The 24,568-nt window shown below is 42.1% G+C and overlaps 1 protein-coding gene and 1 long non-coding RNA gene across 2 annotated transcripts in view; one reads left to right on the plus strand and one right to left on the minus strand.

Moving 5' to 3' along the window:
- Positions 1-24,568, plus strand: part of ANKFN1 (ankyrin repeat and fibronectin type III domain containing 1) — a 340,893-nt gene that overhangs the window by 284,943 nt on the left and 31,382 nt on the right. Inside the window, exons 15-16 of the mRNA XM_040330698.1 lie at positions 2,891-3,057; positions 22,189-22,402. Coding sequence (XP_040186632.1) covers positions 2,891-3,057; positions 22,189-22,402 — 381 coding nt within the window. The remainder of the gene's footprint in view (positions 1-2,890; positions 3,058-22,188; positions 22,403-24,568) is intronic.
- LOC120918853 overlaps positions 21,660-24,568 on the minus strand; it is a 134,026-nt gene continuing 131,117 nt past the window's right edge. Inside the window, exon 3 of the long non-coding RNA XR_005744479.1 lies at positions 21,660-22,411. This is a non-coding gene — a long non-coding RNA (uncharacterized LOC120918853). The remainder of the gene's footprint in view (positions 22,412-24,568) is intronic.

Here is a 24,568-nt window from a genome sequence, read left to right on the forward strand (position 1 = left end):
GTCATAAAAAACGATAGTGTGTGGGCTCCATAGCATTTTTCACGACGTAAAAAATGGGCATTAAAATTTTTTATAACGTCGTAAAAAATGGTCGTGTGTGCGCTTTAACAACGTGAAAAAAACATGCATAGTGAGAAGGAGGTTATGAGACGGGAGCGCTCGTTCTGGTAAAACTAGCGTTCGTAATGGAGATGGCACATTTGTCATGCTGTAACAGACAGAAAAGCGCGAATCGTCTCTCACCAAAGTTTTACTAACACAAAATCAGCAAAAGCAGCCCCAAGGGTGGCGCCATCCGAATGGTACTTCCCCTTTATAGTGCCGTCGTACGTGTTGTACATCAGCGCGCTTTGCTAGAGTTTTTTTTTTTTCACGATCGTGTGTGGGCAACGCCGGCTTAACAATAATCGGGTTGATTCTAGACCATTAAAAACGGTTGTGTGTACGCGGCATGAGAGTAATGAAAATTGGTGTAAATATTTTTATGGGATTCAATCATTTTTAGGCACTTATATACTTTATTAGCTAGACAGAATTTAAGATCTCAACATTGTTCATCTGGGATCTGACCAGCACAATAAACCTACTCCATCTGAAGTTGGTATTGAAGTACAACTCACACGGGAAACATTTGGGATTGTACGACCTTTACAACTCATGGATTGTCCACGTGGCTAATTTTATTTTCAGCTAAATTACTTTGTCAAAGTATTTTATGTTTATTGATTATTTTTAGTATTTTGCTTGTGTGGCTGAACTGAAATCTGTATTGAAAAATAAGTATAGGCATTCCCTTGAATTCAGTAAAATCAGCATTACTGTTACTGTCTAGCCTTTTATAAACTGTTATCATTTGGGACTAAGTTCTACATTACTTTTTTTGTAATTAATTATTTTTTAGCTACTCTGTAAATAAATGAAACAGCCAGAGTAATCATACAGGCCCATAAACAATGAGCAATATACATGACATAGAATAACACTGAAATTAATGACAGTGCTGGGGAGGCCGTAAACATTAACCTTAAAGTGGTTGTAAACCTCAGAAATATGAGCAAAGCATATCCCTTTATTGTGTGTACTTGTCTCAATCCAGAGCACTATTTTTGTCTGGTGCCTCATTCCTCTATCAGCATGAGTTGCTTCTGACAAGTTTTCCTGATACTAAGGCTGGCCATATATTATACAATTTTTTCCTTTAGATTTACCAAACCCATATAATATGAGGTCAAATCTAAACACTTTCAATTTGTATGCAATCAGGCAGGCCCTAGTACTACACAGTTGAAGGTAAATCTAAAGGAAATTGAATAAGAAAATTGTATGGTGTATGGCCAGCTTAAGAGAAAAAAGTTGACAGGGGAGGGAGTTTTAGATGATTGACAGCCTTGGCTCTGTTCCTGTGTACTGTGTGAAGGGGTGTCCCTTCCCTCCCATCAACTCTCAGAGCTCTTCAGTGTGTAACTTCAGCTCTTCACCCCGTTTTCTGCCCCCATCACAGACTCCCCCAATTACAAAGCCCCTGTCACAAAGCCCCCCCCCATCAAAGATCCCCCCCATCAGACTTCCCCCATCATAGATCCACCCATAACAAAGCCTCCATCACAGACTCTCCATCATAGATCCACCCATAACAAAGCCCCCATCACAGACTCCCTCCATTACAAAGCCCCCCCAATTACAGATCCCCCATCATAGATCCACCCATAACAAACCCCCCATCACAGAGCCCTCCATTGGTATTGCACTGCCCCGTCCATGAGATCACAGCACTTCCCCTCCCCTCTGTTACCTTAATCACACAAGACGAGAAGCATGACAGGTCCAGATAAAGGAAGGGACTTTTCAAGTGAAAGGCAGGTGATTGATTGCTGGGACCGCTCCACTGCCTAGTAACCAATCCAAAAGTCCTGCTCTTTGTCCGGACCTGTCATGTTTCTTGTGTGATTAAGATAGCAGAGGGGAGGTGGGGGTGCTGTGATCTCATGGACGGGGAAGTCCGCAGGCCGGGTAAATCAGCCTGGCAGGCCATAGTTTGAGGACCCATGGATTAGATAGATTGATTTTGTGTGGCTCACTGTGTTTGTGGAGCTGCATGTTTTTTGGATAGGTAAATGTAGTTGCCTCATTATAGTCAGCGAACCTGTAATTATTTGGTAAGGTAAATTTAGTTTTCTCACTGTAATCAGTGCAGCTGAATTCTCTGGTAGGACTGCTAAGTGTGCTCAGCTGCTGCCAGTCTGGTAGCTCCCTCTGCATCCAGATAGCTTAAGAAGTTTCTGGATGATGGGTGTGGAGCTATGCAGATGACAACATGAATATGATACAGCCCTGGCCAATCTCGAAGAGGCAGGCTCTGACTGCATTCTGGGAGACTGTCTATATTCTGTGAGCACACTGAGCTAGGGGTCTTTTCCTGGATAGGCATAGACCAGCCTGGAAGGGCTTTGCTGCCAAATGTCTGCTGTTGTGTGGCCTCAGGTGGGTGACCTGAGGGCCGCTGAAGATCTAGTCTTATATCACTGGGGTAAGGTGTCACTTGGAAGTTAGGAGGCAACCACTGTCCTTGGCCCTAGTGTGAGTAAGGTGTTACTTGTAAGTTAGAAGGAGGCAACTACTGTCCTTGGGCCTAGTGTGAGTACAGACCAATTTTTGTCAACAAAAAGAATTGAGAAGTTATACTGCATAATGCTGCAACTACTTGGATTTATTACATGACTTTGAGAGCCCATCACGTTGCATGCACTAACTACTAGGGATATAAAAAGGTGTGCCACACCATCTCTGCACTGCATGTGTATGTACTGTATATATGTGTCTTTATCACATGCACCTAAACAATGTAAATGATCAACAACACTCACAGCTCTTTTATTTCTCCAAATTTCAGTTCACTTTTGCTGCTACAAAGAGAAGTTTATCAGCTTGTATTGTCGACTGTCTGCTATAGTAGATCTGGACTCCTTAATTTCCCAGCAGGCCTTGCGTGAAGCGATTTCAGATGATGAGGTTGCAGCAGCTAAGCAGAGGCATCAGCAAGTCTTGGACTACATACAGGTAATAAACTTTGCCTGATTTACATGTCTTACTGTAATAATAATGGTATTGTTATTAAGTATATACAGTACATGAGGGCTGCTCTGCTGAATAGAAGTATATTCAAATGTTATTCATGAAATTTCAATAACGTTCTGTGGAAAAACAAGGAAACAATCAGGACTGGCTCATCAGCATGGTGTTGTAGGGATATCCTGATTGCTTGAAGAAGGAACCAATTAGCTGTTCCAAAACGTGTCGCATGTTGATGACATTACTTCCGGTTTGCTCTTCACGCTGGTTGTTGGTCCCTTCACGTTGTCACTTCCTGGATTCAGCTTCCATGCCATCTCAGACAGCCTAGCTGTCTTTTCAGTATCCAGGAGAGTTGTGGCTTCCATCTGCCGGCCACTTCAGAATATGTTACAATAGAATTACACCTCCGGATATCTCTGAGACCAGAACGCTGGACCACCTGCCATATTACTAATATGATGTGCTCCTACCCATCCACCCTTTTGTAAGTGTTTTTAACCCTTTTGGGTTATCTAAAGTTTTACTTCCAAAGTTTCCTTTTCTCTTCAAGTGCTGCTGGAAGTGCATGAAGACCCTATTCTATTTCTAGATAGACTGATATCTGCTTGGTCCTTTACTCAGCGCGCCCTTATACACACTTGTATCTGAATTAAACAATGCAGATACTGTAAAACACAGAAAAATATGCTGCTTAAGCTGGTCTCCATACAGCTAGAGTGAAGATTGGTGGGGTAACCTGGAATGTGACCTTTGGGCACAGATCTCTTCATTGTGGCACTTTCCACACCTTAGTGTACTGTGTTTTTTAGTATCAGAGCACTCTCCAGGTCCACATCTTCTGGTGTAACCATGTCATTCTGTCTGAGCTGGTCTCTGATTGTGTTAAACATATCCCAGTATATTTGACCTTTGGGCAATAGACTCTGATTTATGGCATTTCTCAGTCCTTTATGTACTGTATTAGTAATCCTTTAGAGTTCTTTCCAGTTCAAGAGACATGCAACATTTTTTTGTTGTGACCCAGTCTCTCAGAACTTAAAATTCCACATCTATTGAATCTCTCAGTTGCTGTTGCCCACCCCTCAGTGGGATTGCTTTTGGATGTCCCCAAAGTCCAAGAACTACTGTACAGCAGTTTATTCGCTAGTGTCCTTAGTTATGGAATAATCCCCAATTGTTATTGTCTCGTTAACTATGCCTTATTCACCTCACTAGTGGAAGATCTAGTGCTCCTAATTCTTCCTCTTAGACGCCATTTCTGCTGATCATTTGCTGTCTCACCTATTACCTGATACTCCAGAGACACAGCAATAGGAACTTGTTTATCGACTGATCTGCCAGATACGCTGAACCCTCTCAGTCTACATCCAGGGAGAAATAATGGGAATTCCACTGCAGGCCCTAAGAAAACTCCAAGTACCTCTCAGGATGATAGCAAGTTCCCTTATTCCAGAGCAAGGTCTTCTGCCGCGTACACACGATCATTTTTCGGCATGAAAAAACGTCGTTTTAAAAAAATGTCATTTAAAATGATCGTGTGTGGGCTTCACATCATTTTTCGGGTTCTGAAAAACGTAAAATTTTCGTGATCGTGTGTGGGCTAAAACGACGTTAAAAACCAGAAGCAAGTTATGAGACGGGAGCGCTCGTTCTGGTAAAACTACCATTCGTAATGGAGTAAGCACATTCATCACGCTGTTACACACAGAAAAGCGCAAATCGTCTTTTACGAACACGGAATCAGCTAAAGCAGCCCCAGGAGTGGCGTCATCCGCAAGGAACTTCCCCTTTATAGTGCCATCTTACGTGTTGTACGTCACCGCGCTTTGCTAGAGCATTTTTTTAAAACGATGGTGTGTGGGCAACGTCGTTTTAATGATAAAGTTGGAAAAACATTGTTTTTTCTACATGCCGAAAAACGTTGTTTCCTTTCATGCTGAAAAATTATCGTGAAACGAGAGAGTGGGCAACCGCCCAAAGAGAACCAGGCAATCTGACCCCCGTGGTCCGAGCCAAGGGTGCAGGCAGTGCAATCAAAATGCAGGTAAGGATGAAGGAAAAAAGCTGGGACAGCCGCACTCCAAAAAAACTCCTCCTTTAATTAAAAATCACAAAATACATGCCACAGCAAAAAACAGCACAACAAAAGAAAAGCTGACGTTTCGCACTATGCCTTAATGCTTCTTCATAGCTTTTTTGGAGTGCGGCTGTCCCACCTTTTTTCCTTCATCCTAACCTGAAAAATTATCGTGTGTATGTGGCATTACACTGACACCACTCTAGCCCCTTGATTCAGGCTGCCTCACAAAAATGCAACATGCAGCCTGTCTGGCTAAACCAGAATTTTCAGCCACTAAGTCTGACCTCATCCAGAGGCTATCACCACTTGTAGAATCACCAGGTACTAACATAAATGTTCTTCTGCCTCTCCACCCTTTGATTATCTTCAGACTCTTCAACCTGATCTGCCTTGTGAGCTTCCATTTGTAAAAGGCAAGGGGGACTCTGAGAAGGGGAATACTATAGGGCATGGGTGCTCAACCTGTGGCTCTCCAGCTGTTGCGGAACTACAATTCCCATGAGGCATTGCAAGCCGCTGACAGGTACAAGCATGTCTCCCAAAGGCTGAGGCATTATGGGAATTGTAGTTTTGCAACAGCTGGAGAGCCACAGGTTGAGCACCCATGCTATAGGGTGTCACTTGAGAGACAGCTCTGAGTATGTTGGGGCTGCTGATATCACATGCAAGATGGCAGCACCCAGCAGAAGATTAGGGACTTTAGGGCCAGATTCTCAAAAAAGCGCCTATCTATAGGTGGGCGTAGCGTATCTCAGATACACTACGCCGCCGTAACTTTGTGAGACAGGCCCCATATTCTCTAAGAAATTGCGGCCAAAGTTACAGCGGCGTAGTGTAACTGTGCTGGCGTAAGCCCACGTAATTCAAAGTAGGCTAGTGTGGGTGTGTTTTATGTTAATGTATCGTGACCCGATGTGATTGACGTTTTTAACGAACGGCGCATGCGCGCGCATGCTCAGTATCACGTTGAATTTTCAAATTAAATTACGCCCGCTCAATGCCTAGTCGACGTGAACGTAACTTACGTCCAGCCCCATTCACGGACGACTTACGCAAATTACGTAAAACACGACGCTGTTCATACGTTTCCGACGTCCATACCTAACATGACTCACCCCTGCTTTATGAGGGGTAACTTTACACGGCGTATGTCTTACGTAAACGATGTATCTTGCTACGCCGGGCGCACATACGTTCATGAATCGGCATATCTAGCTCATTAGCATATTCGATGCGGAAATCTACGGAAGCGTCACCTAGTGGCCAGCGTAAATATGCAACTAAGATACGACGGTGTAAGAGACTTACGCCGCTCGTATCTTAGCCGAATTTATGCGTAACTGATTCTAAGAATCACCTGCATAGATACGACGGCTCTCATTCGGACTTACGACGGCGTACATGGCGCTACGCCGTCGTAAGTCCTTTGAGAATCTGGGCCTTAGTCTATGACTATGTCTACACAAGGGAGGCTTTTGCTTGTAAATATGTATAAAATGCGTGAAATGCACATATATAATCTTATGAAAATACTTTTGTTGAAATGAATGTTTTGGTGACAAAGTCTCTAAGATCCAATTACAGCATTATTCATTAAAGAGTTCCCAATTATTATGTGCTGAATTTTATATGTGGTACACATAAATATCTGCGCTTAAAATAAAGAACTGTTGGGGGTTTATACATGAAAAATGTGCAACAAAGGATCATTTTAGTAGAGTTTTAAGCCGTTTATTGAATGAGGCTGTAGGTGTTCTTGCAATCTTTGTTTGTATCCAGGTCAGTTTGTATGGTGCTGTAACGTCAGTCATGGTCACAGGCCAAATTACTCAGAGACCACCAGTGACTCCATTACACCCAACTTCTGCTGTCACCACCCCAGTGGTGGGCGGCCAGTACTTCCCTTACTCCAATCTATTCATGCGGTTTTGAGTGATTCTGACGGCATGTGAGTGTAGAAATGGGATTATGGTAGCCCTTGCCAGGCATGATATACAGGAGTCCTTTCATCAGGCTTGTCTTGCAGAATATATTTACAGCTTCTAAATAGATGGAGTGCTCTAATATACAGCTGTGCCCACACCTACAGTCACTCTTTCAACGGCACTGCCCGAAGGGTTCCTATTTCACTGGTGACATGCCATCGTCTGGCACTACAGCAGCACACAGTTACTTTCCATGTGACACTTGCCAGACTGAACTGTTTGCCATAAAATAGTGCCATCACCATGTCTTTACCGATTCAAACAGTAAATCCCACTGCTTATCTATATTCCTGATTTATGTACAGGTATGTCAGTCCGTTTACTTAAAGGTAATCACTCAATTCTGCTGTGTGGCCATGATTTTTTAATCACTGATATGTCATAACTCATAGCAAAAGTGGCTTATCACATGTGATAATATTGCTTCATTTATCCAGATGTTTAATTTGTTTGTTTTTTATCCTGCAATTTTAATATCTGATGTTCGCTAAATAACTACTAATGATGAAAAAAAATGCAGATGCAGAGAATGCATTAATTGAAAAACACATGTAAAAATTATCAATAGATCCAAGGATATGCATTCAGAAAGTATTCACAGTGCTTTTTTTTTTTTCCACATTTTGTAATGTTACAGCCTTATTCCAAAATGGATTCAATTCATTATTTTCCTCAAACTTCTACAAAAAATACCCCATAATGACAATGTCAGGGAAGTTTGTTTGAAATATTTGCAAATTTATTAAAAATAAAATGACAAAACAAAGATTGAACTCTTTGACCTGAATGGCAAGAATCATGTCTGGAGGAAATAGGCACCGCTCATGTACTATTGAGAAACCTCTAGTGATGGGATTTTTAAGGCAACAGAAACAAAAATATAACAAAAAAAAATGATTTATTGTACAAAATAGTTATATATATATATTTATATTTGTATATATATATTTGTATATATATATATATATATAGATATATATATAGAGATATATATATATATATATATATATATATATATATATATATATATCCTAGCTGAACATTAAAAACATGAGGACCTTGATGAAAGAATAGATAAAGATGATACAATTGCCATAATTCCAAAACCTCCAGGTCAACTGGTGGTAGAATAGGCACTGTTCATCACCTGACCAATACTATCCCTACAGTGAAGCATGGTGGTGGCAACATCATGCTGTGGGATGTTTTTCCAGTGGCAGGTACTGGGAGACTAGTCAGGTTCAAGGGAAAGATGAATGCAGCTATGTACAGAGACATCCTTGATGAAAACCTTCTCCAGAGAGCTCTGGACCTCAGACTGGGGCAAAGGTTCATCTTCCAACAGGACAACAACCGTAAGCACACAGCCAAGATTACAAAGGAGTGGCTACGTGCCAACTCTGTGAATGTCCTTGAGTGGCCCAGACTTGAACCAACCCGATTGAACATCTCTAGAGAGATCTGAAATTGGTTATGAGCCGATGCTTCCTATCCAACCGGATGGAGTTCGAGAGGTCCTGCAAAGAAGAATGGGAGAACCTTCCCAAAAAAAGGTGTTCCAAGCTTGTAGCATCATACTCAAAAATACTTGAGGCTGTAATTGGTGCCAATGGTGCTTCAACAAAGTATTGAGCAAAGGCTGTGAATACTTATATACATGTGATTTCAAACAAACTTCTTTCATATTGTCATTATCCGGTATCGTTTGTAGAATTTTAAGGACAATAACAAATTTAATCAATTTTGGAATAAAGCTGTAACATAACCAAATGTGAAAAAAAGTGAAGGGCTGTGAATCCTTTCCGGATACACTGTAGGCAGCAACAGTTATTTGAAGATCTTGATTGCATTGTCTCATCCACTCCCTCGTTCTAGACCTCCCTATTGGTCAATACTATCTATCACAATAAAGGACCAGTTAGAAAATTAAAGCGGTGGTTCCCCCTAAAACTAATTTCTAACAATAGATTCGTAAGACCCGTTACACTGCGGGTAGGCTGGCTTTTTTTTTTTTTTTTTTCGTACATACCGAGATCTCCCCGTCTCGTCCCTTGGCGGTGGGCGTTCCTAGTTGATTGACGTTCCTCGGACGGGCGCGTACGTGACGTCACGACTTTCCGAAAGAAGCCGAACGTCGCTGCGCATGCGCCGTATAGAGTCGGCTCTATACGGCGCATGCGCAGCGACGTTCGGCTTCTTTCGGAAAGTCGTGACGTCACGTACGCGCCCGTCCGAGGAACGTCAATCAACTAGGAACGCCCACCGACAAGGAACGAGACGGGGAGATCTCGGTATATACTAAAAAAAAAAAGCCAGCCTACCCGCAGTGTAACGGGTCTTACGAATCTATTGTTAGCAATGTGTTTTAGGGGGAACCACCCCTTTAAGGATGTAGAAGGGGTGGTGAAAAGTTTAACTATCACGAGAGATGTCAAGATTTGCATATATTTTCATCTATTTATTTCTTCAGATCTACTGCTCAGTAAGATTGTTGAACTGCCTAGATCTAGACATGTTTAGTTCTTTTGTATGTATTTATTTCCTCCTTCTCATATTTTTAAATCACATTATGCAGGACTTTACTGAGAACAACCCCAGAGGGGGTTTACAATCTATTTTACCTGGAACAGCTATATAGATCAGTGTTTCTCAACTCCAGTCCTCAAGGCGCCCCAACAGGTCATGTTTTCAGGATTTCCCTCACATTAAACAGCTGTGGCAATTACTAAGGCAGTTAAACTGATCAAATCAGATGTGCAATATAATGGAAAGCCTGAAAACATGACCTGTTGGGGTGCCTTGAGGACTGGAGTTGAGAAACACTGATATAGATGCATGTCTCCTGATTGTCCCCTAACCTACTAGTTAGTATGTTTTTGGGTTGTGTTGGGAAACAGAACAGGAAGAAGCAGAGGTCCCATGGATATAGTGTTAGTGCTGGGAATTCAGCAATGGATCCCAGCCTTGCAAGGCCAGAAGGATGTTTTTTAATATTAATATTTTAAAACAATGTCTAGCATTTTAATAAGATTAGTGTTAAGGTGTCTTCGATATTTCTCACAGCTTCAAGAACACTGTGAAGGAATGTGTATTCTCACCTCCTATGTCGCTGCACAGGTCTCTATTAGGTTTTTGGTTTACAACACGCGTTCCCCGCTGACTCGCCTTTGTCGTAGAGTCCAAGGTACATTACCAGAAACACACTCGACTGTGTTTTATTGGCACTTTTCAGCACGTCTCGGATGGTTTAAGTCACTTGGCCTTTGACTCTGTGCCTCCCAGCCTGCCCATGGCATGGGTAAACAGCTTAATAAAAGGCATCCTGTCATGTCTTATTACCTAACAATAGTGTCATTATCTGCTATCCGTGCAAAAGCCACTGTTTTTAATTAAATAATTGTGTTAGTCTCCAGTGGGAGTAAAAAATAAATATATAAATAGGACAATCTCTCTCTCTCGTTTTATCACAGCATTGGCAGTATTTTATGTACTGTGCGTGTGTGAGATTTTATATATATATATATATATATATATATATATATATATAAAATTTGTGTATCTATTTTATATAAAATGTGGAGAAAAAAACATTTAGGATTAAAAAAATTATTTCAAACCATTATGTATTTTTTAACCAGTTACCACGCTATTCTTGAAGGTAAGCTCCAGGGAAAAATGATGCATACTTTAGACAGAGTGTACGTCTCTGTATGGTGCCTCCACGTTTTAACGATGATGAACAATGATTTAAATCGGTGCTTTGGAATTGCCTGTTCCTAAGCCAATACATTTGTTGCACAGTAATTCCAAAGTTCATAACTCCACCCATTTGAAAACATAGAGATGGCTGCATCTTGATGTACATGCATATTCTAAGAATGCATGCCCTGGGGCAGCCTCATTTTAGTTATACACCAACTTGGCCTTTCCAAAATAAATCTTACCACTGATGTACTCCCACTGGGCCAACCTGGTGTGATGAGAATCACTGAGAAACTTGTATTCTTTATTTTGTGCAGCAGTTGGGGAGGATCTTCTTCAGAGGGAAGGTATAAACCATCTGGAATTGAGTCCAAAGAATAACCTGGGCAGCTAGAGGATCACGGTTCAGCTTGATGTTGAACCTGGAGGCTAGGATGTCTACCTCCTGGTTTTCACTACTTTTTGTGACTACTCCCCCCCCTAGGTCTAGGCACTGATGGCTTAGGAAATCTGCCTGATATTGTCCACTCCCTGAATGTGGATGGCCAAGAGAGCTGCAATGTGAGTTTCTGCCCATGAGGGTGTTCAATTTGTTTCTTTTTAGGACTGCCAAGCATTTGGTGCCCCCTTGATGATTTCTATAGGCCACTGCTTTGGCATTGACTGTACTCTGCCTGGGTGACATTGTGGAAAAGAGGTAAAATGTTGTAGAGACAATCTAATTCCTCTCAGTTTCAGAATATTGGCACCTGTTGGGAACAATGTCCTCCCCTGCCTGTAAGACTCACATATGGTGTTCCATGTTCCAAGAACTGTGAAGGGAGGATTTTCCCTTTTCCAGGGCGGGATTGGAGAGCCACCATGGCAGGGGAAGCATCACATGACTGGACAGAAGCATTGAGTGAGACAAGGATTGAATCTGCTTGTTCCACATCTTGACAATGTTGATTTAAAGGTGTCTTAAGTAAAATTGGACAAGGGAATTGCATCGAAGGCGGCCAGGATGAGTCCCAGAACCCTCTTGCAGAAGCAAATTGAGGGGTGTCATTGTGACCTGAGAGTCTAAGAGCTAGACGTTAGAGAGGAATCTTGTCCCTTAAAGAGTAAGATTCCAGCTTGACCTGTGTTCAAGATTAGACCCGATGTGGGGGCTGGAGAGCTGACTTTAGAAAGTTGATTATCCAGCCAAAGGTTTAAAGAAATAAGATAGTTGTCCGACAAGATTCTGGCTGAGTAGTACAAAAGGAGGTCATTCAGGTAGCCTGTGACATGAATGCCTTGGGTTCATTAAAGCACCAGAAGCAAGGGAAGCACTTTTGAACACTTAGAAAGCAGAAAAGAGCCCAAATGGCAGTGCCAAACATTGGAAGCGCTAGTCATCCACAGCAAAAGCCAGGAAGTAATAGGAATGGAAATATGGAGATAGGCATCTTGTCTGTCTACTGATGCAATAAATTCCCCTTGTCTGAGGAAAGCAATGATGGATGTCATAGATTGCATCTGGAACTTTGGAACATGAAATCTATTTAAGTAATTAAGTCAAGTATTGGATGGATGACCCTATTTAATTTTGGGACTGTGAACAGGTTTGAAAAAAACGTTGAAACCATTATAAAAAAAACTGGTGCAACCACTTCATGTGCCTGAAGTTGGTGCAAAGGCGGTTATCAAATTAAAATGTTCTTGGTCTGAAGCTGGCAGATTGGAAGGTAAAAGGCGAGGCGGGAGCAGGAATAGAAACTGTATTGTGAGTGAGTAACTTGTATAGCGCTACAAATGAGAACTAAATCCACTCAAGGCGCTTTGTATTCAATGTCGTCATCCAGAAACCTTCAGAAGAGGTGGGTCTTAAGTTTTTTTCTGAAGGCACGATGGTTTTCTTTCATGCGGATGTCCATGGGTTGAGCGTTCCATAGCTGTGATCCTTGGACTGCGAATCTTCGTTCTCCTTTAGATTTGTAGGGGATGCGGAGGAGGTTCTGGTTAGTTGATCGTAGGGCCCGATTTGGGGTGTAGTTTTTATTTTCTCGCATAAGTATTGAGGCACGTTTCCTTGTGTGTATTTATGGGTGAGGCAGAGGGTCTTGAATGTAACCCGATCCTTTACGGCTAGCCAATGGAGGGTCCTCAGGACTGAGGTAATTGATTTCCAGTTTTTTTTCCCCGTTACCAGTCTGGCTGCAGTGTTCTGGACAACTTGTAGATGAGAAATCTGGAATTTCGGTAGTCCTAGGTAGAGGGAGTTTGTGTAGTCGAGTCTGGAATTGATGTATGTTCCAACTACTACTGCTGTGTCCTCTTCCAGGGTGAAGGGGATGAGTCTATGCAGAAAGTGAGATCCGCTGACTACTGATCCTATTTGTGCATCCATAGTCATGTCTGAGTCAAAGATAACTCTGAGGCTTTTGACTTTAGTGCTTAGGGTGATGGATGGTTTGTCCAAGGATGGTGGGTGGTGTCCATGTTGTCCTAGAATTTGTCTTTCGGTTTGCGTGGAGAAAGAGGTTCTGTTTTGGATCCATTGAGTTTGAGGGAGCTCTCTGTCGTCCAATTATCTATCAATGTCGGGCACTTTTCTAGTCCGTGATATTGGTCTTTTTTGTTGGGGATGCGAAAATAAAGTTGAGTGTCGTCCGCGTAGGAGTGGTAGAGCAGGTCCTGTTTGCTGGTGAATTTGAGGAGTTTTGAACCCCTTTCAAATGACAGATTGGATCCAGAAGTTCTACATGTCTCAGATCCAGATTGGTACAACTGGCAACAAACATCCACCTCTATTCTTCATGTAATCCCAGACAGACTCGATGTTGAGATCAGGGCTCTGTGGGGACCAAACATTCACTTCCAGGACGACTTGTTCTTTATGTTGAAGATGTTTCCTAATGACATTGGCTGTATGTTTGGGGTCATTGTCCTGCTGCAGAATACATGTTGGGCCTATCACACACCTCCCTAATGAACAAGCATCTGCCTGTATTTCTCAGCCTTGAGGACACCATTGATCCTGACCAAATCTACAAATCCATTTGCAGAAATGCAGCCCCAAACTTGCAAGAAACCTCCACCATGCTTCACTGTTGTCTGCAGATACCCATTATTGTACCGATCCCAGGGCCATCTTTAATATTGATTGGACCCTGGGCAAACATCCTCTTGGGTCCCCCCCCCTCCCCCAGTGAGACATAGCAGCACTTCTGTATTTACAACTGATAGTAGTGAGCAGCCAACATGTGACCAGCGCCGGAGGTAGTGGAACTCTGGCGGGCATCAGTGTGGGCTCAGTTGGCAGCTGCTTCGGGCCCCGAACAGCTGCCCCTTTTGCCCTGTGTTAAAGACGGCCCTGCCAATCCGCAGCCCTTCAGCAAACTACCTCCTGCTACAGCCAAATATTTCAAAGTATAAATCATCAGTCCAGAGCACCTGCTGCCATTTTTCTGCACCCCAGTTCCTATGTTTTTATGCATAGCTAAGTCGCCAATGAAACTTAATGCAGCAGATGAAAGGCACATCATGCTTACTTCTCTTCGACATTGGAAGATGTCCAGCAGTGCCATAAGCACAGAACTGGTGGAAACCAGTGGGACCCAGGTATACCCACCTACCGTTTGGAGAAGTCTGGCTAGAAGTGGTTTTCATGGAAGCATTGCGGCCAAAATGCCATACCGCTGATGTAGAAACAAGGATGCATGACTCAACTATGCATGAAAACTAGACTTGTGCGGTTCGTTTCATTCCGAATTGAAATCCAGATGAGTTTTCATTTTTCGGAAATTCAAATTTCCAAATTGCAATAGTACTAAATTTAAACAAATCCGAAATAACAAAAAAATAATTTAACAATCATTTTCGAAATAGTTTTTTAATTTCCAAAGAGAATAAAATAGAATATAAAATAAAGTAACATAAAATAAAATGGAATACAAAAAATGTAATATTATAAGAGTACAACAGAACAAAATAGAATATAAGAGACTAGAATATTATATAAACAAATAGAATATAATTACATAGAATACAACCATCTTTTGAAATTCAAATTTCAAATAGAATAAATTTGAATACATAAGAAAATAATAGAAAAGAATAGAAAAATATAACCATTTCCCAAAGTTCAAATGGAATCAATTAGAATTTGAAAAGAATAGAAAAGAAAATAACAGAATAGTATAGAAAAAATTGAATAGAAAGAATATAACCATCTTCCGAAATGTGAATTTCAAATAGAATAAAATGGAACTGAATAGAAAATAAAATAGAACTGAATAGAAAATAAAATAGAACTGAATAGAAAATAAAATAGAACTGAATAGAAAATAAAATAGAACTGAATAGAAAATAAAATGGAACTGAATAGGAAATAAAAATGGAACTGAATAGGAAATAAAATGGAACTGAATAGAAAATAAAATGGAACTGAATAGGAAATGCAATAGAATAGAATAGAACAGAATAAACAAATAGAAAAATAATGCAATTAAAAATAACAATAGTATAGAAAGATTTTAACCATTTCCCAAAATTCTAAGAGAATCAATTTTGAATAGATTAGAATAGGAAGATGGTTATATTCATTCTATTCAGTTTTTTTCCCTATACTATTGTGTTATTTTCTATTTTATTCTACTCTATTCTTGTCTATTCGAATTGCTTCTATTTGAATTTTGGATAATGGTTATATTATTTCTATTCTATTGTTTTTTTTTATTCTATTCTTTTCTATTTCATTAGAATGTCAGAAGATGGTTATAATCTTTCCATTTAATTCAATTTTTTTTTTTTATTATTCTATTCTGTTCTTTTATTTTCTATCCTATTTTGTTCTGTTTTACTTTGTTATATTATTATTTTCTACTTTTTCTATTCTTTTTAATTTTCTTTGGAAATGGGAAAACTTTGAAAACGATTCAAATTTGAAAACTATTCAAAACTGATTTGAAAGTTCGAATTGATTTGAATACGAATAAACTGAATGAATTCCAAAAAGGGATTAAACAAATTTAATTAAAGGAATTTATGTAAATAACAAATCAAAACGACAATTTTTTAGTTCTGCAGCTGTCTAATGAAAACATGGGAACTGGAGTGCAGAAAAATGGCAGCAGGTGCTCTGAACTGAGGAGTCAAAATGTGAAATGATTGGCTGTAGCAGGAGGCAGTTTGTTGGAGGAAGGGGTGGAGAGCTGCACAATAATGAGAGTCTGCAGGTAAGGATGAGCTTCGGCGTGTTCACACACACTCCACATGCAGAGCCCGCCAGGAAGTTGGCACCGTGCTGCGCTAATCACAGGCAGGGAGACATTGTCCCGATGCACAGCTGCAGAGATCGGGAAATGTCTCCCTGCCTGTGATTAGCGCAGTGCCGCACTTCCTGGCGGGCTCTGCATATGGACTGTGCGAACACGTCGGAGCTCATCCTTATCCGCAGGTAACGGTGAAGCATGGTGGAGGTTCCTTGCAAGTTTAGGGCTGCATTTCTGCAAATGGAGTTGGTCAGGGTCAATGGTGTGCTCAATGCTGAGAAATACAGGCCGATAATTATTCATCATGCCTTACCATCAGGGAGGAGTGTGATAAGCACCACATTTATTCTACAGCAGGACAACAACCCCAAATACAGCCAGTGTCATTAACAACTATCTTCAGCATAAAGAACAACAATCAGTCCTGGAAGTGATGGTTTTGCCCCCACAGAGCCCTAATTTCGAACTTCATGAAAGGGGTTGTAAAGGTAGGAAAAAATTCCCCTAAATATCTTCCTTTACCTTAGTGCAGTCCTCCTTCACTTACCTCATCCTTCTATTTTGCTTTTAAATGTCCTTATTTCTTCTGAGAAATCCTCACTTCCTGTTCTTCTGTCTGTAACTCCACACAGTAATGCGAGGCTTTCTCCCTGGTGTGGAGTGTCGTGCTCGCCCCCTCCCTTGGACTACAGGAGAGTCAGGACGCCCACTAACACACAGCTCCTTTCTCTATCTGCAACGTAGAGAGCGTCCTGACTCCCCTGTAGTCCAAGGGAGGGGGCGAGCACGACACTCCACACCAGGGAGAAAGCCTTGCATTACTGTGTGGAGTTACAGACAGAAGAACAGGAAGTGAGGATTTCTCAGAAGAAATAAGGACATTTAAAAGCAAAATGGAAGGATGAGGTAAGTGAAGGAGGACTGCACTAAGGTAAAGGAAGATATTTAGGAAAAAAAAATTGTACCTTTACAACCCCTTTAAGTCTGTCTTACATTACATGAGGAGACAGAAGGATTTGAGGCAACCTACATCCACAGAAGATCTGTGGTTAGTTCTCCAAGATGTTTGGAACACTACCTGCCGATTTCTTTCAAAAACTGTGTGCAAGTCTACCTAGAAGAACTGATGGGGCCAGATCCACAAAGAAGTTACGTCGGCGTATCTATTGATACGCCGCGTAACTTCTAGGATGCGCCGGCTTATCTTTTTTCTGTATCCAGAAAGCAAGATACGCCAGATTTTTGCTTAGATACGACTGACGTAAGTCTCTTACGCCGTCGTATCTTAGTTGCATATTTACGCTGGCCGCTAGGTGGCGCTTCCGTAGATTTACGTGCAGAATATGCAAATTAGGTAGATACGCCGATTCACGAACGTATGCGCGCCCGGCGTATCTATATGCGTCGTTTGCGTAAGGCGTCGGACCGGCGTAAAGTTACCCCTGCTATAGTGAGGCGTACGCAATGTTAAGTATGGACGTCGGGACAGCATCGAATTTTCCGTTGTTTGCGTAAAACGTTCGCAAATAGGGCTTTGCGTAAGTTACGTTCACGTCGTCTAGGCATTGAGCGGGCGTAATTAAATTTTAAAATTCGACGTGATACTGAGCATGCGCGCGCATGCGCCGTTCGAAAAAAGCGTCATTTACGTGGGGTCATGCTTAGTTTACATAAAACACGCCCCCCTCTTCCTCATTTGATTTAGGCGCGCTTACGCCGGCACATTTACGCTACGCCGCCGTAACTTTAGACGCAGATGCTTTGTGAATACAGCACTTGCCTCGCTAAATTGCGGCGGCGTAGCGGAACTACGATACGCTACGCCCGCTTATATTTACGCCTATCTACGTGAATCTGGCCATGGTGTTTTGAAAGCAAAGGGTGATCTTGATTTGATTGTTTCTCTTCTGTTTGATTTTCATTTTGTTAATTGATAAAAATAAGACTATTAACACTATTTCTGAAAGCATTCTTAATTTTAATTTTATTTATTTACATATATATATATACACACACACGAATAGTCAGAATGGAGAAAACCTTTTTTTTTCTAGAGCGCTTCTTTAATATCCACAGTATATCTGATGGTTGATTATGGAGTTGCCCCAGGTTGTAAGCTAATAAAAAGCAGCTGTACCTTACCTTGTAAGGAATAAATCATCTGTGTAGACCACAGTGATCTGCAGCACTGACCACAAACCACAGGAACATGTGTGTGATCATACATTTGAACTGTACAGCCGCCACTCCACAAACCGCACATTATGGTGAGCAGGGAAAGGCTATATAAATATGGTATAGTTATGAAAATAAAGGAGCAAAAACACAAGACCCAGCAATGCAGGATAAGTTTCAGCAATCCAGTCAAAGTATTGCTTGTTTTGTTTTTTGTTTGTAAACTTTTGCTTAGTTCCAAGATCATTGCTCAGTACAGAGAGCTTCTTGCACCAGGAACAGCTTGCTGCACCAAAGAAGTTCTCAATGGGTTAAATTAGTGTTAAGGTCTGGGGTTAGGATTTGGGATTGAAGTGTTAGGTTACATTTTTGGCTTCTAGTTAATTGTTAAAGTTAAACTTTAGGCATATCTAAAACACAAGAAGTAATGCAGCTTTCATAATTCATATTAAGCATCCTTTACCTGCAGACATTCCTCTTTTCACTTCCTTATTGTTCGTTTTTGCTCAGAAGTTGCTCTATTTCTTCTCTGTTCACTTCCTGCTTGTCTGATTTTACTGACCACCGTGATGGGAGGCTTTACTGCGGTGGTCAGTAACGTGCTCACCCCCTTCTGGGAACTACATCTGTGTGGCAGGACGCTCTCTACGTGTTAGAGACCTCAAGGAGGTGTGAATTACTGGGCGTGCCGCAATGCATACTGGGAAATGTAGTTCTTACATGAACGAGCGCCGCAAACCAGGAAGTGAATGAGAGAACAGAAACTAGAACGTCGGAGGTGATATAGATGAAGGAATTTAATAGGCATTTACTAGTTTTTTAACAGAATCATTACACTATTCTGTCTGTCTACCTTGCAGACATTAATTTTAGGCAAAAAAAAAAAACTCCTTTAATATATTTATAAATCAAGGTGTAAGTATCAGCCTATTTTAGTCCCGATAAAGAATAGCTTATAGAGGTTGAGGGAGAAGCAGCACAAGAAGACAAAAAAGGATATGTGCAACACTAGGAGCATGCTGATAGTAAGAGAAAGCAAAGTGACAAGGAAATTAGCTAATCAGTGTGCTTTTTCTGTTAATGTCTGGCCGCATTTTTTTACGTTGTTTCAGTTCGGCTTTTTCCGGCGTATAGTTAAAGCTGCTATCAGGTGGCGTACTCAATGTTAAGTATGGCCATCGTTCCCGCGTCTAATTTTAAAAATCGTTTGCGTAAGTCGTCCGTGAATGGGGCTGGGCGCCATTTACGTTCACATTGAAAACAATGACATCCTTGCGACGTCATTTAGCGCAATGCACGGCGGGAAATTTTAGGGACGGCGCATGCGCAGTTCGTTTAAATGAAACACACCCCCTACCCGCCCAATTTGAAATCCGCCGCGAGATATACACTACGCCGCCGTAACTTACGGCGCAAAATCATTGAGGATTCAAACCAAAACCAGGTAAGTTACAGCGGTGTAGCGTATCTCACATCTGCGCCGGGCGCAGCGGAGGCACGTGGATCTACCCCATCAGGGTTTACTTCCTCTGTAAAGTGACACTAAATATCATTAGTTTCCAAAAATAATCCATCCACATCTTAAAGGCTAAATTCACCTTTCACAACATGTTACACCGGTGTCCAGGCTGTTACTAAATGAGCAGGCTCTTCCCACCCGGCCGCATTATTCATTCACAGAATTTTGTGAATGGGAGAACTACAGCTACCGTCCGCCATTGCGGCTGACAACTTGCTGATGAGTGCTCATGGTAGTTCATTGATTCTTCCGGTCATTCAGTGACTGCCTGTCTGTATGAGGTATGAGCAGACAGCTACACTGACAGTCTGCAGGAGCCTTGGATGCACCTGCAATCTGCTGATCGAGGGTGCAATGCTTAACAGGCTCCTAATAGAATAAAATAAATGTTACCTGCAAAAAGATGTGCATTTATTATTATAGAGGATTTATATAGTGCCAACAGTTTGAGCAGCGTTTTTTTTATTTTGGTGAACTTCTAAAGTGACATTAAATTTTTCTCCAAAGAAGACTTCCTTTTAGACCTTATTCACGCTGAGGCAGTTTTCAGTCATTTTAGCGCTTAAAGTAGCTCCTGTAAAGCGCCAAAAAACTGCCTCTCCAGTGTGAAAGCCTGAGTGCTTTCACACTGGGGCGGTACGCTTGCAGGACAGGAAAAAAAGTCATGCAAGCAGCATCTTTGGGGTAGTGTAGGAGCGCTGTATACAGTGCTCCTACAGCGCCCATTGGAATGAATTTGCAGGGCTTCCTAAAACAGCAGTAAAACGCTGCTAAAACTAGCGGCGCTTTGCCGCCAACAGAGCCGCCACCCCAGCGTGAAAGGGGTCTTAGAGCTTATGCAGAAGACCCTTTGGTTCAAATACTGATTTGTGAAGTATCAGTGCAAAAAAGTTATTGCAACCACCCTTTAATTGGAACCCCTTTTTTGGCAGATGTCTGCTTACCTTTATCAAGGATATTACTGGGTGAAAGAGTTCCTAAGCGGCCAGTAACAAAGGATTACTAAGGTTCGCCTGCCCCTGACAGTGACTCGAGCTGGGCATCGCCGCTTAGTGAAGGATTGGCTCGGGCGGCTCGGCTGCTCTAGTCCTGCAAAGGGAACTGAGTTCCTGCTGTGAAAAAAGTGCAGGAACTCCGTTCCCACGCGTTCCCGCAGGACTTGAGCCCTGATGTCAAACCTGCCAACGTCCCTGCAAAAATTAGCTGATCATCGAGCTGCCTCTAGGTCAAGCAGTCATTGCAATTGTTCTGGGAGAGGAAAGATCCTCACAGTTACCAAAGCAAATGGGAGCATTTGCTCCCATACTGGATCGAAATGTTTTGAAAACCTTCCTTTGGGTTCAAAAGGTCTGTATGAAATCAATTTGGTCAGTCAGTGCTTACCTCCTTCCTAGAGACTTTCTGGCCTATGTGGACATCAAGGATGTCTACTTGCATGTCGCTATCTTTCAAAATTTTCCTGCGTTTTGTGACGAGCACCCGATTTTACTAGTTGGTTACCCTTGTATTTGGTCTATCTAGAACTCCTTGGGTTTTTACCAGAGTGCTAGCTCCTGTACTTGTTCTGCTTCGCTCTTGGGACAGTGAGCACAAAATCTGTCAGTCACTGGTTAACAAATTGCTTAGAGTATCTTGAATACATCTCCTAGGATCTTCCTTTCTCAGAAAAAGCTACAAACTGTCCTCTCCCATATTTCCACAGTACAGCCCAGGAGCCAACCAACATTCTCACTGTGTGGAACAAGAAGACGCAAACTCTGAACCATTGCATGCACTTGACTGGGTCATAGGTACAACCCTAGGGTCAGGGAAATCCTTCCTCCCCCTGGTCTCAAAGGTTCCCATGAGGGATGACAGCCTGCTTTGCTGGGTAGGAGACTTGGACACTCTTGGTGCAAGAGGTCAAGCATTGGTTTCCCCTTCAATGTTGGACCTCTTAACTAGGTCTTTTGACCAGGATTAAGCCGGAAAAACACCATTGGCAGTGGCTTACATCAACCATCAGGGAGGTAGCAGAGGTCTCACAGAGACTCCAATCAGACTTCCTGTTCCAGCCCAGTCCACTGTGCACGGCATGGAAAATTGGCAGGTAGACTTCCTCAGTCGTCAAAGACTCAGGAGAATAGTCTTTTCTTCCTGAGGTGATTCAAGACTACTGGTGCCCCACCTGTGAAAGGAAAGTGCTTCACACAACCCACCATTCCAGCTTTGGTGCGTGCAACCACTCCTCTGTGTATGGCTGCTGTGCTCGGTCTTACACCTTTTCTAACAGTAGACATCTTTTTTAAAAACACAGTAAGGGGGTGGTGTTCTAGAGTTTTAAAATGTTTGTGTAATGCTGCCATACCAAATATATATATGTAGGATAATATGAGAGCTTCAACGTAAATATATTTTTACATTTTCATGTTTTAATAGCAAACAGATGAAATTTGGCGTGAAGTGCGGTGGATCATGGATGCTCTTCAGTATGCAAGGTATAAGCAGCCGGTTGCTGGACTGTCAATAACCAAATTTCTCGATCTTACGGAAGAGCAAATCCAGAAGAAAAATAATTCCACATCCTCACACCTGGACTGTCTGCCATCGCCTTCGCCATCACCTGAAATGCATCGCAGGAAAGCTGTAAGCGGTAAGGTTTCTGCAGAGAAGAAGAAAAGTGGGTCAGTCTGTAAAAAATGTATATTTCAGTTTTTGGTGGATTTGCTTAAACTATCCAGTAGCTTCTTGTCATCTCTATGGTGGCAGTCTACCCATTTGTCAGTTCACAAAGGGTCTTACTTTTCCCTGCATAGCTGGGTAATTAGATCTGAGAGATAAAAAGCCATTGCCTGAGTCAACCCAACACAGACCAACCATAACCAAAAGAATAGCTTTCGGTGGACTGATTACTCAAAATATTTTGTGTCAAAGTTCTGTGCATTTCTCTTGTGTTAGATTTGTGTTGAAGGCTATTTCAAAGAAACATGATCATATTCTTATTTTAAGTAGAATTATCAGTTTCAAACTTTTAACACAAATGATCTGTGTTGGGTTGACTCAGGCAATGGCTTTTTATCTCTCAGATCTAATCACCCAGCTATGCAGGGAAAAGTAAGACTATGGTCATGTTTCTTGGAAATAGCCTTCAACACAACTTTCCTGCTCACCTAAAGTGACGCATTAAAAGCCACACGACCCTCCACCAACTTGGGGTGCTTTGTCCCCATGACCCCACCCAATCCTAGCAAGGAAACAATACAAACATGCCAATTCTTCATTTCTGTGCTGCTTCCAAAGGGTCCAAAGCAGCAGGAAGCGGCTCAGAGACCAGAAGGTAACACGTTTGTCTCGTGCTGCCCTCAGAGGGCACTGCTGAGATTGCGTTTCAGTTATACATTTGAGGCAAAAGCGGCCTTGAATAAAATCATTTTACCGGAATCCCGAAGGTGGTACTGAAGTATAGCCCCATTCAGAATGAAAACCAACATTAAAAGGCCAATTGTAGCTTCACTCATATGGAGCAGGGAAATACTATTTTTTTAAATGTCTTAGCTAGACATACTGTAGATATTTTTTTTTTTTTTTCTCAACACAAGCAAGGAAATGGAGGCACTTTATTCGTTTATTTATTCACAATAATTCCTGTTTGGATGGTTTTTTTTTTAAAACATCCTGCAAGACAAAGGCATAATGAGCTAGTATGCATAGCCTGCTAGCTCATTATGAAGTACTTACCTGAGATCGAAGCCCCCTCAGCGGTGCTTATTGCCCTTCTCTGTCGGCACCATCTCTTCACGTGTCACTTCCGCATATCGCGGCTCCGGCGCCGCAATGAAGTCACTGCAGCGCATGATCGCCATTAGAAGCGGCATGCTCAGTGCGCCTGCGTGCCGTTGTCTATAGCACATGCCCTGTAGGAGATATTTGTTACACCTAGAGGTAAGCCTTAATCTAGGCTTACCTGTAGATTAAAGTGGTCTGTAAGGGTTTACGACCGCTTTAATTCATATATAGATTAGCACAGCACTTTTTTATTTTAACAGAGAGTATTACAAGCCTAGCATCCTATCCTTTTCCTATCCCAAAAAAAATTGGGTTGGACACTCAAAGTGGTGATTGTAAATGATCACCTTGTAAAACGATCAATTTTACAAGTATAAAACTTAAATGATTTGTGTATAGATAAAAAAAAAAAAAAATTTATAAATACCGTATTTATCGGCGTATACCGCGCACTTTTTTTCCCTGAAAATCAGGGCAAAATCGTGGGTGCGCGATATACGCCGATACCGCTTTCCCGCGCTGAGTTTGAACACTGCGCCGGCATATACCGAGCGCAGTACACTCCTGTATAGTCGGGCAGGCTCGGCTCCTCTCGTGCTCACGTCCTGGACGTACAGGACGTGAGCGCGAGAGTAGCCGAGCCTGCCCCACTATACACGAGTGTACTGCGCTTGGTATATGCCGGCGCAGTATTCAAACTCGGCGCGGGGATCGAGCGGGGAGGACGCCGCAGAAGGACGCCGGACCAGACGAGGCCACCGATGGACGCCGCGCAAGACACCAAAACTGTAAGTACTAAAATGTTTTTTTACAGGAATGTCGGGTCCACTTTAGGGGTGTGCGCTATACGCCGGAGTGCGCAATACCCCGATAAATACGGTACCCTTTTTTCCCTTTTTTATAAGTGATCACATTCCCTCTGTTCTCAGCTGCAAAAGAGCTGGGGGGAGGAGAAGCATCAGCAAACAGATCTTCCCAGTAAGAGGCGAAGCAGAGGAGGCGTGTCAGGAAAAGTCTGATGCTTTAGGCTGCA

The sequence above is a fragment of the Rana temporaria genome, chromosome 12 (assembly GCF_905171775.1).
Source record: "Rana temporaria chromosome 12, aRanTem1.1, whole genome shotgun sequence".
NCBI lineage: Eukaryota > Metazoa > Chordata > Amphibia > Anura > Ranidae > Rana > Rana temporaria.